Source organism: Narcine bancroftii, chromosome 7 (genome assembly GCF_036971445.1).
Source record: "Narcine bancroftii isolate sNarBan1 chromosome 7, sNarBan1.hap1, whole genome shotgun sequence".
Lineage (NCBI taxonomy): Eukaryota > Metazoa > Chordata > Chondrichthyes > Torpediniformes > Narcinidae > Narcine > Narcine bancroftii.
Genome location: NC_091475.1, coordinates 181,654,630 through 181,670,049, shown reverse-complemented (window position 1 = coordinate 181,670,049; position 15,420 = coordinate 181,654,630). Strand labels below are relative to the sequence as shown.

Here is a 15,420-nt window from a genome sequence, read left to right as displayed (position 1 = left end):
GGATGATATTGGAATTATGGCCAGGAGAGCAAATTGTTTGCCTAATTTTTTTTTTTAAAAACCCTTTACAAAGGGTAGTCTTACTGTTTCCATGGATACTAGGCAATGCAGAGGCTGTTGTCCCCCTAGCTCTGGGGAGTTCGGGAGTACGGAAGCTGTTGTTCCTCATCTCTGGAAGGAGACTACAAGCCAGCCAGGATACAGAGAAGCAGGAGCACAGACAGATTTCCCCCAGCTACACCACCAGGTTCACCCAAGGAGATCCCTCTCCAGAGAAAGATCACCTCCTGTACCTGAACTCAAATACATTGCTGCAGTTCACAGAAGCGGTTGGCTGAAGCTGATTGACATGTGACTATAAGGATTACAAACTGGAGACTCCATTATAGCAACCCTCAACATGCGGAGCTTCAAACATATCAAGCGATGCGCAAATGCCTTGCAAAATTCAAGGCAAATGTGTCATTCATAAAGAGTTTGGACTGCCAGATCTCAGGAAATATTGGAGGTGATTGCGATTGTGGCCTCATGGGTTGGCTGGACAGTCAGGGGGATGGTGGAAATGATTGTTGCTCTCCAGTCCAGGTATCCTTCGTGATCACTGAAGATAAGGTGGTGGTTGAGGAGGGGGATGGAGGGAAACGGGTGGGCATCTCCACGTAGTCGATCTAACATACCACAATACCTTGCTCCAGCTGATCAATGTGTCCACCCCACCTGTACGGAGGGAGAGGCGAGCAGTCTTTCAGCAGCTCCTGCCATTGCTCGTAATATCCTGGCTGGTCATTTGGGCCCCATGACTTCAATTACATCATCGATATTGGAGCACTGACAGCAGAATGGACAGCTCCTCCAGACTTCTGATGGAGATGGTTAAAGACACACAACTGTGTGATGCCTTCAGCAACCCTACAGGTGGACACAGCTGCAGTCCACCTGGTTGAGATTTGACTCCTTAACCTGGTGTTGGATAGACTTCCTCTTTGTGTTGAACATCATCACTACCAGAACCTCTGTCGTCAAGCCAGTGTTCTTCTCTAACCACTGCCTCCTTCACGGCTTCCCGTCACATTCAAAAGGACCAGAAGGCGGGCAGGGGAATGTGGAAGCTCAACGTGAAGTTGCTGATCCAAGAGAACATTGAGCATCTAAAGGAGGTTGGAGAACTGTGGAATCCTTCTGATTCTCCAATGAACTGGTGAGAAGCGATCAAGGAGAACATCAATAGCTTCTTTATCCTCAAGAGTGTTCAGAAAACAAAATAGAGGCAGAGGGAATTGTGCCAAGTCCAGTCTGACCTGCAGCAACTCCTCCTTCAGCAATTGAGAGAAGTGGATATGAGAGGAACTCCATGAGGTAATGAGGCGACAAGATCATCCAACATCATCTTCTGATCCAGAGTCTACTCGGGAGAGCTGGATGAGATGTCTCTTCCAAAAGGTTTCCAGAGGAAGCTCTGAGATCCAGTCTTAAGATGACGGCTTAGTCACAACCTGACATTCAGAGACACCAAGGCCACAGACAGAATGTCCTCCATCACAGAGGTCTTAGACAAGCGGGAGAGTCTGGACCAGCAATTACCCTGGGGAAGCTGACAAACTCCATCCATTCATTTTGGTTGAGTAAAATTCCTGGCTAATCAGCTGAGTTATACACAGCTGTGGTACTGGGTGGGTTGGGACCTGCTGGAAGTATACCATACTATGATCCTGGCAGGCAGCAGGCAAGACTCCATGCGCAAGGGCCTCATAAGAACACAAGAAATAGGATCAGGAGTAGGCTATCGGCTCTTCAAGCCTGTTCCACCATTCAATAGATCAGACTGATCTCATGGCTCATCTCCACTTACCTGCCTTTTCCCCATATCCTTCAATTTCCCTACTATATAAAAATCTATCCAACCTGCTCTTAAATATAAATAAATATGAAGTAGTCTCAGTACATATATGTACCAATCTACACATGTGGTGATGAGCTACATGTCATCATCTTCAAACAGCAAGGAGAGGAGGAGAATATCAGGAACTGGAGACCCATATTCATTGTTGTTGACTACAAGATCCTGTCCAAACACGTTGCCAATCAAGTCTGTTCAGGGAAAGGTTATCATCCCACACCAAATGTGCACAGTTTCAGGCAGGAAAATGTCTGACAGCTTCGCCCTGCTCAGAGATACCATCGCTTTTCACGCAGGACAGGAGGGTAGACGTGTACATGATGGATGTGCTCTCCAAAATGGGCTTTGGGAAGGGAATCAGAAATTGGATTAAACTGCTTTACTTGAACATCAATGGTGGTCCGTCAAGTCTGGAGTCAGGCCCACTCCCTCCAGTCTTATTTGTATGCTGCATACGGTGGAGTTTTATAAGAAGTTTCAACAATTAGTGTTTGAGGAAGTTCTTCAACAAATATCAGATTCACAATCGGTCCCGGAATCATTTTCTCAAGCAATTACTAAAGTGATTCTTAAAAAGGATAAGGATCCTTTAAATCCGAGTTCTTATAGGCCAATTTCATTATTAAATGTTGATTATAAAATTTTGACTAAGATCTTAGCAAATAGATTGGTGCAGTATTTGCTGAAGTTGGTTCATATTGATCAGACTGGCTTTATTAAGGGCAGATACACTGCAGATAATGTGGTTAAATTCATTAGTTTGATAAATGTTTCTTGGGAAGAATCCAACTTACCAGTGGTCTTATCTTTAGATGCCGAAAAAGCTTTTGATAGGGTAGAATAGAATTTTTTTTATTTAAAATATTGGAAAAATTTCAGTTCGGAACAATGTTTATTAGTTGGATTAAAGCAATATATAAACAACCTAAGGCTAGAGTGGTGACAAGGAGTTTTATCTGAATCTTTCAATTTGGAGCGATCTACTAGACAGGGGTGCCCTTTGTCACCTGCACTGTTTGCATTGCTGATTGAACCTTTAGCCCAATTAATAAAACAAGAAATAAAAATCAGGATTGATGGAACATAAGATTAGTTTATTGCAGATGATGTATCGGTATATTTGACTGACCCAAAAGATTCCTTGAAGGTATTACAGGAAAAATTGTTACAATATTGGAAATTTTCTGGTTATACTGAATTGGAATAAGAGTGAATTTATGCCGTTGTCGGAAGCTGATTATTCCGGATGCAAGGGTCAAATTGTATTAAATATTTAGACATTAAATTGAACAAAGATATAAATCAATTAGAAGATTTGAAATATTTACCATTAATGTCTGTAATAAAAGAAGATTTGAATAAATGGAAGGATTTACCGTTAACTTTTCAAAATATACCTTGTGATGTACCAGCTAAATTTTTTAAAGATTTAAATGTGCTGGTTAGGAAATTTTTATGGAAGGGGAAACTGGTGAGGGTTTCTATGCATAAACTAACTTGGAAGTAAGGCAGTTTGAAACTTCCAAATTAAAAAAAATTATAATGCTGCCCAACTGCAAATTATTAATAGAATGTTTGATTTAGATAGTCCTGTGACCTGGTTAGATATTGAAGAGAATTGGAGAGGACAGAAGAGATTACTTTATTTATACATGGAATAGTAAAGTTATTAGTAGTTATAAATCTCCAGTTTTATTTCATTTGATAAGAATTTAGGAAGAGGTTAGTAAAACTATTGGGATTCCAGGAGAATTGTCTAGATATACTCCTTTGTTTCAGAATAAAGGTTTACCTTTGATAATTGACAATAACCTCCTCAAAATTTGGAATCAGAAAGGAATTAGAACGATAAATGAGTGTTTTGAGTTGAGTCACTTTTTAACATTTGAAAGGTTGAAGGAAAAATATTAAATCCCTAATAACACTTTTTTGCTATTATCAACTTAAATCTATGTTGCATGATTATTTTGGGAGATATTTGTATTTACCTAAGGAATCAAAATTTGAAATGTTGGTCTGGGATGGAGGGAAGAAGGGTTTGTATAAATTGTTGCAACAGAAAATGCCTAAGATTGAGCTGCATAAAACGAGACTTAAATGGGAGAAAGATTTGGGAATTCAATTTGAAATTGAATGTTGGAGGAAGGTTAACAGAGATACTATGACAAAGTTAGTAAATGTTAGGTATAAATTGGTGACTTATAACTTTATACACCAATTATATTTAACTCTAGAACATCTGAAAAGATACAAGCTGAGTGCTTCTGATTTGTGTTTTTGGTATAATGAGCAAAAAGGTAAGTTTTTGCATTCAGTATGATCTTGTGAGAAAGTTAGGGGGTTTTGGTCTAGATTAAGAGATTGTTTGCAAGATATTTTGAAAAAAAAAATTCTCTCTAGATCCAAAGATCTTTTTAATTGGTGAAGTTAGTGAAATGGCTTTGGTATACAAACTGGATAAATTTCAGATGATGTTTTTTAGATTAGCTCTAGCAGTACCAAGGAAATGTATAGCTATCTTATGGAAAGATCAAATGGACCTTAGTTTACAAAGATGGCATTTGGAAATGAGGTCATGTATACAATGGAGAAGATAAATATTATGTATTTAAAAAGATTTGGATCCCATATTTGAACCATTCCAATTTGAAAATTTAAGGCTGGTCTTGAGTGCTGATGGATCTCCTTATCATATAAGGAATAATGTTAGATATTCTCCTTAACTACTTATTTTCTCTAGGTATTTATTTTTTTATTAGGGGGTGGGGGGGGGGTTAGAGATAGGATAGAGGGAGGGGTAATGTTTGGTGAGGAGGGGAAATTTAGGGGTCTCTTTTAAGATTTTCTGTAGTGCTTTCTAGATTATTTTTCTGTAACCACAAATGATTTTGACAACTTGTTAACATTTCAGTTATGTAAATGTGGTTATTATTTTCTGATAAATAAAATATGTAAGCAAAATCCTGGACGCTCATGAATATCTATGCTCCTAAATTTGATAAATCCTTCATACAAAATTTCTTCTTAAAAACAGTAGAGGGTAGACAAAATGAACTGATTGGAGATTTTCATTTTTGCTTGGATCCCATCCTTGATGAATCAGCAAGGAGAGTGACAAAGGCAAAAGCTGCAAGCTCTGTCTGTTACAAAACATTTAATCCTGATAGATGTACAGGGATAGTTACACGCCATGATGAGAGATTACTCATTCTACTCAGAGATTCATGACTCCTATACAAGAATAGATTTGTTTTTAATGTCTGCACAATTGAAAGAACAGAAACAGAATATCTAAGCAGACTACTCTCTCACCTTAATGATGATGATGCCTGAAAAACAAGAGAATGTATACAGATGGTATCTTAATTCTATACTGTTGAGAAGGACAGATTCTGTAATTTTAACAGAGAACAAATAGAATTGTTTTGTGAAACAAACAGACCCTCTACTAATGATAGTTTCCTAATATGGAATACATTAAAAGTTTATTTGAGGGGACAGGTAATTTTATATTTAAAAAAAGGTGTATATGGCAGAGCTCAATGGCTTGGAGAAAGAAATAACAGAATTGGAAAGAGAATTCCAGAGAACGGGTTTGAAAAACTACAAAACTTTGGTAAAAAAAAAATTTGATATGTAATACTTTACAAAATATAGAATAAACTCCAAAACAGAAGTATCATGAATTGGGAGATAGAGCACAAAGTTTTGTCATGGCAATTAAAGGCAGAGAAGATATCAAGGATAAAAAATGCAATTCAAACAGAGTCTGACATATTAACATATAATCAGAAGGAAATCAATGATGCTTTTAACCAATACTATACAAAACTGTATGAATCATACTTGAGAGGGAATTCTACCGAAATAGGTGAATTTCTCTTGGCGATGGAACTGCCAAAATTGGAAGATAAGAGATCAAATAGAATTAGATGCCTCCTTCACTAAAGAGATTGAAAAACCCTTGAATACATTACAGGCAAATAAATCAACAGGAGAGGATGGTTTCCATATAACCATATATAACCATATAACCACTTACAGCACAGAACAGGCCAGTTCGGCCCTACTAGTCCATGCCGTAGCAAATCCCCACCCTCCTAGTCCCACTGACCAGCACCCGGTCCATACCCCTCTAGTCCCCTCCTATCCATGTAACGATCCAGTCTTTCCTTAAATGTAACCAATGATCCCGCCTTGACCACGTCTGCCGGAAGCTCATTCCACATCCCCACCACCCTCTGCATAAAGAAATGTCCCCTCATGTTCCCCTTATAATTTTCCCCCTTCAATCTTAAACCATGTCCTCTAGTTTGAATCTCCCCCTTTCTTAATTGAAAAAGCCTTATCCACATTTACTCTGTCTGTCCTTTTTAAAATCTTAAACACCTCTATCAAGTCCCCTCTCAATCTTCTACGCTCCAGAGAAAAAAGCCCCAGTCTGCACAACCTTTCCCTGTAACTCAGACTCCACCCGAGTTTTATGGACAATTTAAAGATCTTTTGATATCTCTCATTATGGAGTTATTGGATCAGACGGTGGAAACTAAGTCTCTTCCAGAATCCTTCTCAACAGGTATTACTACAGTCCAACAAAAAAGAAGACCCACTAAAACCTATCTCCTTGTTAAATGAGGATTACAAAATTTTGGCAAAAACAATAGCCAATAGACTAGGGAATTATCTACTTAAATTGATAAATTCAAACCAGGTGGGCTTTGTTAAAAAAAATACAATCTGTAGATAATTTGAACAGACTATTTAATGTAATTCATTTGGCTAAGTCTAAAGAAAAGCCAAGTTTAATTGTATTGTTAGATGCAGGAAAGGCATTCGATTGACTAAAGTGGCCATTCCTATTCAAAGTATGAGAAAAGCATGGAATGGGCCAAACATTTATTGAATAGAAAAAAACTATATCATAAACCACAAGCAAAAATTATAACTAATGGCCAAATGTTGTCAATGTTTCCTTTAAGCAGATCCAGTAGACAAAGGTGCCAACTCTCTCCAAGCCTCTTCATCTTGGCAATTGAATCATTAGCAGAAATAAGGAGAGATCCAGATTATAAAGGGATTTAGAGTTGCCCAGGGAGAAATAAAATCAATTTACTATACTTATCAGATCTAGCTGAGTCTTTGACCAAACTACTAACCACAGTGGAAAAATATGGGAGAGTTTCAGAATATAAAATTAATGTGGAAAAATGTGAAATTGTGCCATTAACAAACTTTGATTATGAAAGATATCAAAAAGGAAACCAGTTTAAATTGAAAATGGATGGAATTAAATATTTAGAAATAATGATAGATCATAATATACAAAATTTAACCATCTCCCCTTGTTTTGAAAGATAGAGGACTTAAAAATAGAAAGACCCGCCTATCACTTTAATTGGAAGGGTTAATTGTTTGATAACTAAAGTAATGCCGTGACTGCAATATCTCTTTCAATTGTTGCCAATTTCTTTGCCCAATAACTTTTTTTAAAGATACTTAATGGTCATATAAGTACATTTCTTTACAGCAAAGTGCCTAGAATCGCTATGGAAAAATTGACATGGGAATATAGGTTGGGAGGATTAAGATCACCAGATTTAAAAAATTATTTAGTAGCCCAGGCAAGGTTCCTCTCATCCTTTTTTGAAGAAGGAAAGTCTCCCTCATTGATCTAAATGGGACTACATACAATGAGAGAGAAAATACAGCAAAGGATCTCATTTATAAATGGAATGCCAAATTAATAATTTTTAAAGATAACCCCATTCCAATCATATGTATTTTAATCAAAAATTTGGCATGGGATTAATGAAAGCATTGGAAAAAAAGTGGGTATATCAATAAAAGCACCACTGTGCCAAAACAAATTATTGCCCATGAACTTGGGCAACAGAATTTTAAATATTTGGCATGAGAAAGGAATTAAACATATTGATATGAAGAAGGGCTACTTCTATTCTTTGAATAACTAAAACAGAAATACAATCTGTCAAATGGAACCTTCTACTGCTTATATTGGTTTGGGAGTAGAAATTTTCTTTTGTTTGTAAACATTTAATATATATTTGAAATTTATAAAAGTTTAAAAACTATGAATATATTTATGGAAAAAATGAAAAAAATAATTTTTTTTAAAAGAAAATGGTTCTGTTGGCATGATGCTCCCTCTCTAAAATAGGGAAGAACCTGATCATCAGATGCTAAATACCCTTGGTACTGCTATCCTCTTTGCTCTGGTGATTAAAAATGGAAACCATCTGAAGGGTCGCCATGTACAGTACAAGGCACAAGGGCATACTCAATATAGCCCTCATCCTCATGACTTCCTTCACATGAGGCTGCGTCAGGCTGTGTGTGGAACCAAAGTACGAGGGTACCAATTGCTGCTATCTGCCGAGGTTCTATCTATCCCAGGTGTTGCGAAGGATGGGCATAGCACCATTGCCATGCAATGTCCCAATCATATGGACTTTGCCACAGCACCTATCCTTTGTGGAAAAGTTTTTCCCAGACAAACATCTTTGACCATAAGTTCATCAGGCAGTGGTCAGCATGGAATATCCTGCATACACGGAGAGATGTGGACTCAGTGGATTGGTTCCCTGAGCAGATTGTCCAGGTCATACATTGCCAGGATTTGGCCTGGATGCCAGTGAGAGGACCCTTCCCAGTCAGATCCTTCCTGTACAACAGAAACACACACACAATACACATCCCTGAGATGACTGTGGTGGAGTGGAGACAGCTGCCTACCTCTTTGCAGATTGCAGATTTGCTAAGTGTGTGAAGAAGGATGCAACGGTATGTGTCACAGTTCATCCCCAGCAGCAGCGTGACAGAGGACTTTGATTCCTGGGGATGCCCAAAAAGTCACACATCCAGAACTGTTGGAAGACTCAGTGAAAGACACCCTTTGGTCTGCCCAAAACATATTATCTTTCAGCACACCGAGATGTCAGTGAAGAAATGCTGCCAACTGGCACATTCCAAACTACAGGAGAATATGCTAAGGGACTAATTTGGAAAAGCCAAAGCAAGGGTGCTGTGAGGAAGGACCACAGTCTATAGTCCTTCTATCAGCAGGCATTCAGAGGGTGACAGGAAGCACCTCAAAAAACAGGAGGGTAACAACAAAGTGCTATAGTGGTGGCAATGGTATAAATAGGGGATGCGGATGCATGCAACAATAAAATTCCATCAATGTACACTGTTATGACACTAATGATGTGAAAAGATTTAATGATTTTCATTTTTGTAAGTAACTTATTGTGAATCAAATTTATTTTGGGGGGAAAAATCTACTCTAGAATTTTTTGCCTTACTATTAAAAATACACAACTATGTTCCCATTTTAGCAAGTGGCAATTAGTAAATCTATCCTCACCATTACCATGGATTTTGATGAATGACAATAACAGTCCAAACTATCATTTTTGAAAGCAAAATGCTCTCCTATTTTTCAGTCAGTAAATGCACACAAACTTACCAAAGGCACTTGTACTTCCTTAGCCTCATCTTGAAGCAATTCACTTTCTTTGGCTGAAAACAAAAAAAATAATAATTTGGAGACATGCACCACACTATCTGAAAAGGAAATAAAGTGAATCTATTTAAAGCACATTTCAGCCTTGTCCAGGAGTCATTCGAGATCTTGAAATTGCTATAACCATATTCTAAATGACAAAAACATTGAATAATCATATTCTGGATGTGACAATTTCAAATTACAAGTTCAAGCTAAAGTCAGGAATTAATTGCTAACCTTTCTACTCAAAGAGTGGTATAATTAAGAGGCTGCAATTTCAAACAACCACTAACTGATTTTCAATAACACTGTACATCCATTAAAAAATAAGTTACATATAACATATAACAATTACAGTACGGAAACAGGCCATATCGGCCCTTCGAGTCCGCATTGATTTAAGAGGTTCAGTGTTTCATTCAAGACTCCTCTCCTCCCTCCCCCCCCCCACCACTCCCGTGAAGCGCCTTGAAATATTAATTTTGACTGTGAAAATAGGAAGGGACTAAGAGTTGATAGGAAATCAGAAGAATATGTAGGAGGGTTAGAAATTTGCTTGGCAATCAGTCATGCAGAGTTAAAAATAAAATTGTAGTGTGAACTTTAGGAAGATAAACATTAAATTAACAAGATTGAAATGCTAGTCTGAAAAATATCAAAATAAAAGAGAATAAATGCATCTAAAAACAAATTTAGTTGAAGCAAAGGACCAGAAATATTTGTTCACAGGAGTTGTAAAAGAAAACCTTGCATGCCAGGGGCATTTAAATACAATCAAATACTGAAGTTAAGAAAAGTAAATTACAATTGAGCTATAATGTCATGGAAGTGACAGGTGGACAGCAAACACCTTCACGGTTAATGCAAATATGAAGATTGCCAACTCAGAATAATTAAAGAAGGAAAACTACAATCAAAATAAAAAATATTGCAAAAAATTGCATTGAGGTTTTCTACATATTTTTTCAATGTAGAAGCTTAATTTGGATACTACAGCCAGACCCGACCTAAAATGACTAAGAGATCAAAAGGAGTCCAGTTAACATTTCTCATGCTAGAGAAAGTTATCCAAATCGTTCATTAAATTTACAATATCTACATTATATATTGTCATAACATTCATGCTTTAAAAAGAATCAACTTTTTTTTTTAAAAAGACCATATGAATTATTGTTAAATTGTCTTAGAAGTGAAAACTTTAATGAGCTTTAAATACAACTAATACTTGTTATGAAAAGTTTACCATGTCTACAAATAAATAGAAGTCACTCAGTTCAGTGGCTTATCTAATCAACACTGACCTTTATTAGACATGATAAACCTATCTTCTGTAGAAAACCAAACATTTCTCTAACTGTATTAATGTAATTTTATCATATAAATTTTGCTTCTGGTCAAAAATTTCCACATTGCCCAGATTCTTACATTTAAATATTGGTTTTCTAAATTTTTTGAGTATATGACCTTGAATCCTCACAGTGCTCTAGATAACAAAATCATGGAGTCAGACAGCACAGAATAGGACCTTCAGCATAACTTGTCCATACAAACCAAATTGGCATTCTGCATTGGTCCCAGTTGGCCAACCTTTTAATTTTTAACTTAAACACAGCACGGAAGCAGGCCATTTCGGCCCATGAGTCCATGCCGCCCCATTAACCTACACCCATGCTATGTACTCATGGGTCGAAATGGCCATTTACTGTGCTCAATATCTAACTTAAATTGGCCATCCCTGCAAACCATTTGTATCCATGCATCTGAACAAATACTTTGAAATGTTGTAATTGTGCCTGCTTCTAAAGCTTCCTCTGGCAGAACTTTTCAGATAAAGGCCACCCTCTAAGTGAAAAAATATGCTCACAGGCCCCTTGCAAATCTCTCCCCCTCACATTCAATCTATCCCTCTAGATCAGGGGTGTCAAACTCAAATTCACGGAGGGCCAAAATTAAAAACTTGGACTAAGTCGAGGGCCAAACTAAATATTTATTGAAAATTTTCAACAACATCTGCATGTTTTCTCTTCTTTCAACATATGTAATGTTAAACTTTTTCTTATTAAAATAAATATTTAATAATAGTTTTGGATAAACTCTTTCATTGTCATTGGCCCATTTCCTTTAGCGTCTGAAACCGTGCACATGACGAGTCAATGAGGGATGATTAAAGCAGTGGTCTTCAAACTTTTTCTTTCCACCCACAGACCAGCTTAAGCAATCCCTTACTAATCACAGAGCACCAATAGCACAGGGACGCGAGTGGAAAGAAAAAGGTTGAGAACTGTTGTATTGTGGTAACTCCACATCTGATTAGGTTAATTGTTAGGCAAGTGGTCAGAGAAGGACCCCCCCACCCCCACCCCAAGAAAGGCTTAAATCACAGGAACAAAATAAGCTTCCATCTCACTGCTCCCAATCTTACACACAGTCCTGATGTGGAATGTGGGGTCGCAGCTCCACGTTCACCCGAGTTCAGGTGCTGTCTGTGTGGAGTTTATACGCTCTCCCCTTGTCTTGGACCAACAGGTCGGTCGCCTGACGAAGGCACCCGAACCCCCCGTTGAAACACCGGCGTCCGGGGCCGTGGAGGAATTGGCTGAGAAGAGCGTGTTGCTCTCATCCCCCTCCCATGGTTGGAGAGGGATTAAACTGCGATCTCACGGTGCCGGGCTCGTCTCCAACAAAAGGAGCGGGAGGCAGGGTCCGCCGCGCACGGAGCGAGGGGGAAGGCATCACCAACGAGACGATCGGTCCGGTGTCGCCGCTGAAGCACAGACCCAGCGAGGATGGTCCCCAACTCCAGCCGCGTCCGGGAGCCGGGTAGGCTGAGTGCGGCGCTCCGAGCCCCGGGATTCGGGACCATGAGATCCCTCCACACCTCTGGCATCTTCATGTTCACCTTCAGTGTGCATGCGCTATACTGAAGCGGCGGCCAGCGGGCCAACTCTAATATATATTTAATATGATCTTGCGGGCCATATATAATTATATCACGGGCCAAATTTGGCCCGCGGGCCAGAGTTTGACATGTGTGCTCTAGATAAATGCCTGAAAATAGACAGAAATTGAATAGAACAGATTATTGCTTAAAATGTTAAGGAACACAAAATAGTTCTAATAAATTTACCAACTGAGAAAGTTGTCATTTGTAGAATTTAGTTCAGGAGTCAGAGCATGCTAGAGTCTGCCTACTTTCAACACTCTCTTTAGTAAATCCTAGACTTCTGCGATGAAGCATCAACTAACAACTTCTAGCAAAATTCAGCAGATATGGCCTTTATCCAGAAATATTTGAATGACTATTTCCAATCTTAACAACTTGATAGGATTTCCAGCAGTGTTTGTTATTTGTTCCAAAATAAATACAGTAAAAAAAACTTTCAAGAGAACAGTAGGCACATTTTAAAAAGTATTCATTCAAAATTCAAGTATGCTAACTGATGATCTTCACACTAAATTAAAAAAAACTATAATATTACAAAGCTTTTACTGAATTTTGTGAATGACTGTCTCCAATCAAGGAAAACGTTTGTAAGCTCACCTTTACATATAATAACAGTTGGAGTTAATGTTGGAGGAGTGGCTAATGAACTATTCCAAGACATGTCTGGATCCACTTCAGCTCCAAGGCTCTCCAAAATCTGTTCTGAGATGACCTAGTTTAAAAACAAGATCTGCTAATATTCTCCTTTAAAATAGAGGAAAAAAATAATTCAAAAGGAATATCCTTACCTTTCCCGTTACTGGAGGACTGAAAAATGCACTTCCATCATCTGGAAGAAAACATTTAATACAATTATGAATATTTTGTACCTTGGTATGAATTTAATTTTTCAGAAAACTACAAAGGATGAACACATGACAAATGATGCAACCTAGTCAAGAATTAGTCTAATATATTTTTTAAACAAAGAAAAACTTGAATGCATCTTTATCTTCAGTTTAATTAATAGATTTAAGATTAGAAAAATTATTGAGTTTTAGAAGAATAGCCCCAACTCATTACTTGTCAGCATTTTAAAGTTCCTTAGGAATCTAACCGAGTAGCTAATGGATTACTTTAGGAAATTCAAAAAGTACATTTACTTACTTTGAGTAGCATAGGTGCACCGTGGAATCCTGCAAGTATTGTTCAAGAAAGCAGGGCTAGAATAATTAAAACATTAATCTCATTTTTTTTCCCCCTAAATTTGTACACATCTCTCTTGTTACTGGAAGCAATTTATTTGATCACATACCTTTAGTATCATTTGAAGAAATAACTTTTAAAAAATTCCATTTAATGTGGGACACAATTTATCCCAGGTTATTTAAAAGAGACAAAAGAGGAGATTGCATGGGGGCCTTAACGAAGATCATTGTATCCTTATCAGCAAAGTCCCAGAGGACTGGAGAATAGTCAATATTGTATCTTCAGGCCCTTTCAAGCAAGTAAAATGCACAACTGTAAAGGCGGAGATTCTCTGCCATGACGTCTAGAGACTTACCTTTCTGAATGTACCATGGATGGCTCCGAGGCACCAAACGCAACCCTTCTCAGGGAAGAATAATCAGTAGAGCGCAATGCTCCACCACCCCACATGAATGTACAGCTGCTACAAGTGGCTGGTTAGGGGCAGCCTGATGACGCGTCAGCCTGCGACCCAATCCCCACCCACCCCTCTCCCTCCAAGACCCCCCCCCAAGGAAGCAGGGGCTGTCAAGGAAGGGTATGACAGCCTTACCGGGCTGCTTCAGCCTTCGGGACCACTCTCTGTGGCTCAGCATGTGGCAGATCAATGGCCGTCTTCCCTACCCATAAATCCTCCACGCAGTTGGAACCAGAACAGTTTCAGCTGCGTGAGGGACTATGATGGTCATTGCTCTTGTGTATTTATGACAGGTGTTGCTATGGAACCAGTCGCCTCGCGTCCATTGGCTCTGGAGGGCACTACGAGGCGTCGCTCGACAAGAATGCTCTATGAAAAGTAAGTTTTATGTTTTCTCTCCGCGCTTGTAGCCGGCCTCCAGGCAGAATCCTGGCATGAAATGGCCTTTTGCTCAAGAAGGGAAATAGGGATCACTTTGGAAATTATAGACCAGTAAGATTCACATCAGTGGTTGGAAAAGCTATTGGAAAGGATACATATTTAGCAAGGTATGGTGAGATTATGGACTGTTAATGGGCACTTTTGAGCAATAGGTCATGTCCTGCAAATTTGTTGTTTTGAAGAGGTATAAAGGTAGGAAGATGTTGACAAGGTTCCTCGTGGTAGGCTAATCTAAAAGGATATAGATTAGTTACAAATGTGGGTTGAGAAATGGCAGATGGAATTTAATCCAGTAAATTTGAGGTAATACACTTTGAAAGGTCAAATGTCAGGGGAATGCATATAGTTAATGGCATGTCTCTTAAAATCATTGATGTGCAAAGGGATCTGTGGGTTTATGTCTAAAGATTCTTGAAAGTGGCCACATATGTGAATAGGCTGATAAAGAAATCATGGTATGCTTAGCTCATTGGGCTAAGCAATGATCTTAAAAGTCAATCATGCTACAGCTAAACAAAACTTTAGTGAGGAATTTCAATTGAATATTAAATACATTTCTGATCATTCTATTACAAAGTATGCTGAGGTTTTGTAAAGAGCACAAAAGTGATTTACCACAATAATGCCCAACTGGATTAGGGAGTATGAGCTGCAAGGAGAGGTTGGACAAACTTGGATTATTTTCTCTGGAGCATCAGAGCTGAGAAGTGACCTGAAAGTTTATAAAATTATGAGAAACATTTATCGGATAGACAGTCAGAATCTTTTACCCAAGGTAAAAAATGTCACGTACTAGAGGACACATATTTAAGGTGAAGGAGTGGAAGTTTTAAAGAGATTTGCAGGACCATTTTTTTTTTTTTATACAGAAAGTGGTAGTTGCCTGGAACAGACTGCAAGGGTTGGTGGTGGAAGGAGGTACAATAGTAGCATTTAAGACAGCATGTTCAATGCAGATACTTGGGGCA

The 15,420-nt window shown here is 38.3% G+C and overlaps 1 protein-coding gene across 10 annotated transcripts in view; it reads right to left on the bottom strand.

The window, feature by feature from the left end:
- brca2 (BRCA2 DNA repair associated) overlaps nt 1-15,420 on the bottom strand; it is a 170,403-nt gene that overhangs the window by 107,572 nt on the left and 47,411 nt on the right. For 7 of the 10 annotated variants that reach the window (XM_069891592.1, XM_069891595.1, XM_069891600.1 and 4 more), the window contains 4 exons: nt 13,513-13,568; nt 13,155-13,195; nt 12,964-13,078; nt 9,384-9,436 (listed from right to left, as the gene is read on the bottom strand). In XM_069891592.1, the coding sequence (XP_069747693.1) occupies nt 9,384-9,436; nt 12,964-13,078; nt 13,155-13,195; nt 13,513-13,568 (265 nt within the window). Of the gene's footprint in view, nt 1-5,209; nt 5,227-9,383; nt 9,437-11,844; nt 11,979-12,963; nt 13,079-13,154; nt 13,196-13,512; nt 13,569-15,420 lie in introns of those variants that run through there. The other 3 variants (XM_069891596.1, XM_069891599.1, XM_069891598.1) reach the window with 3 other exon arrangements.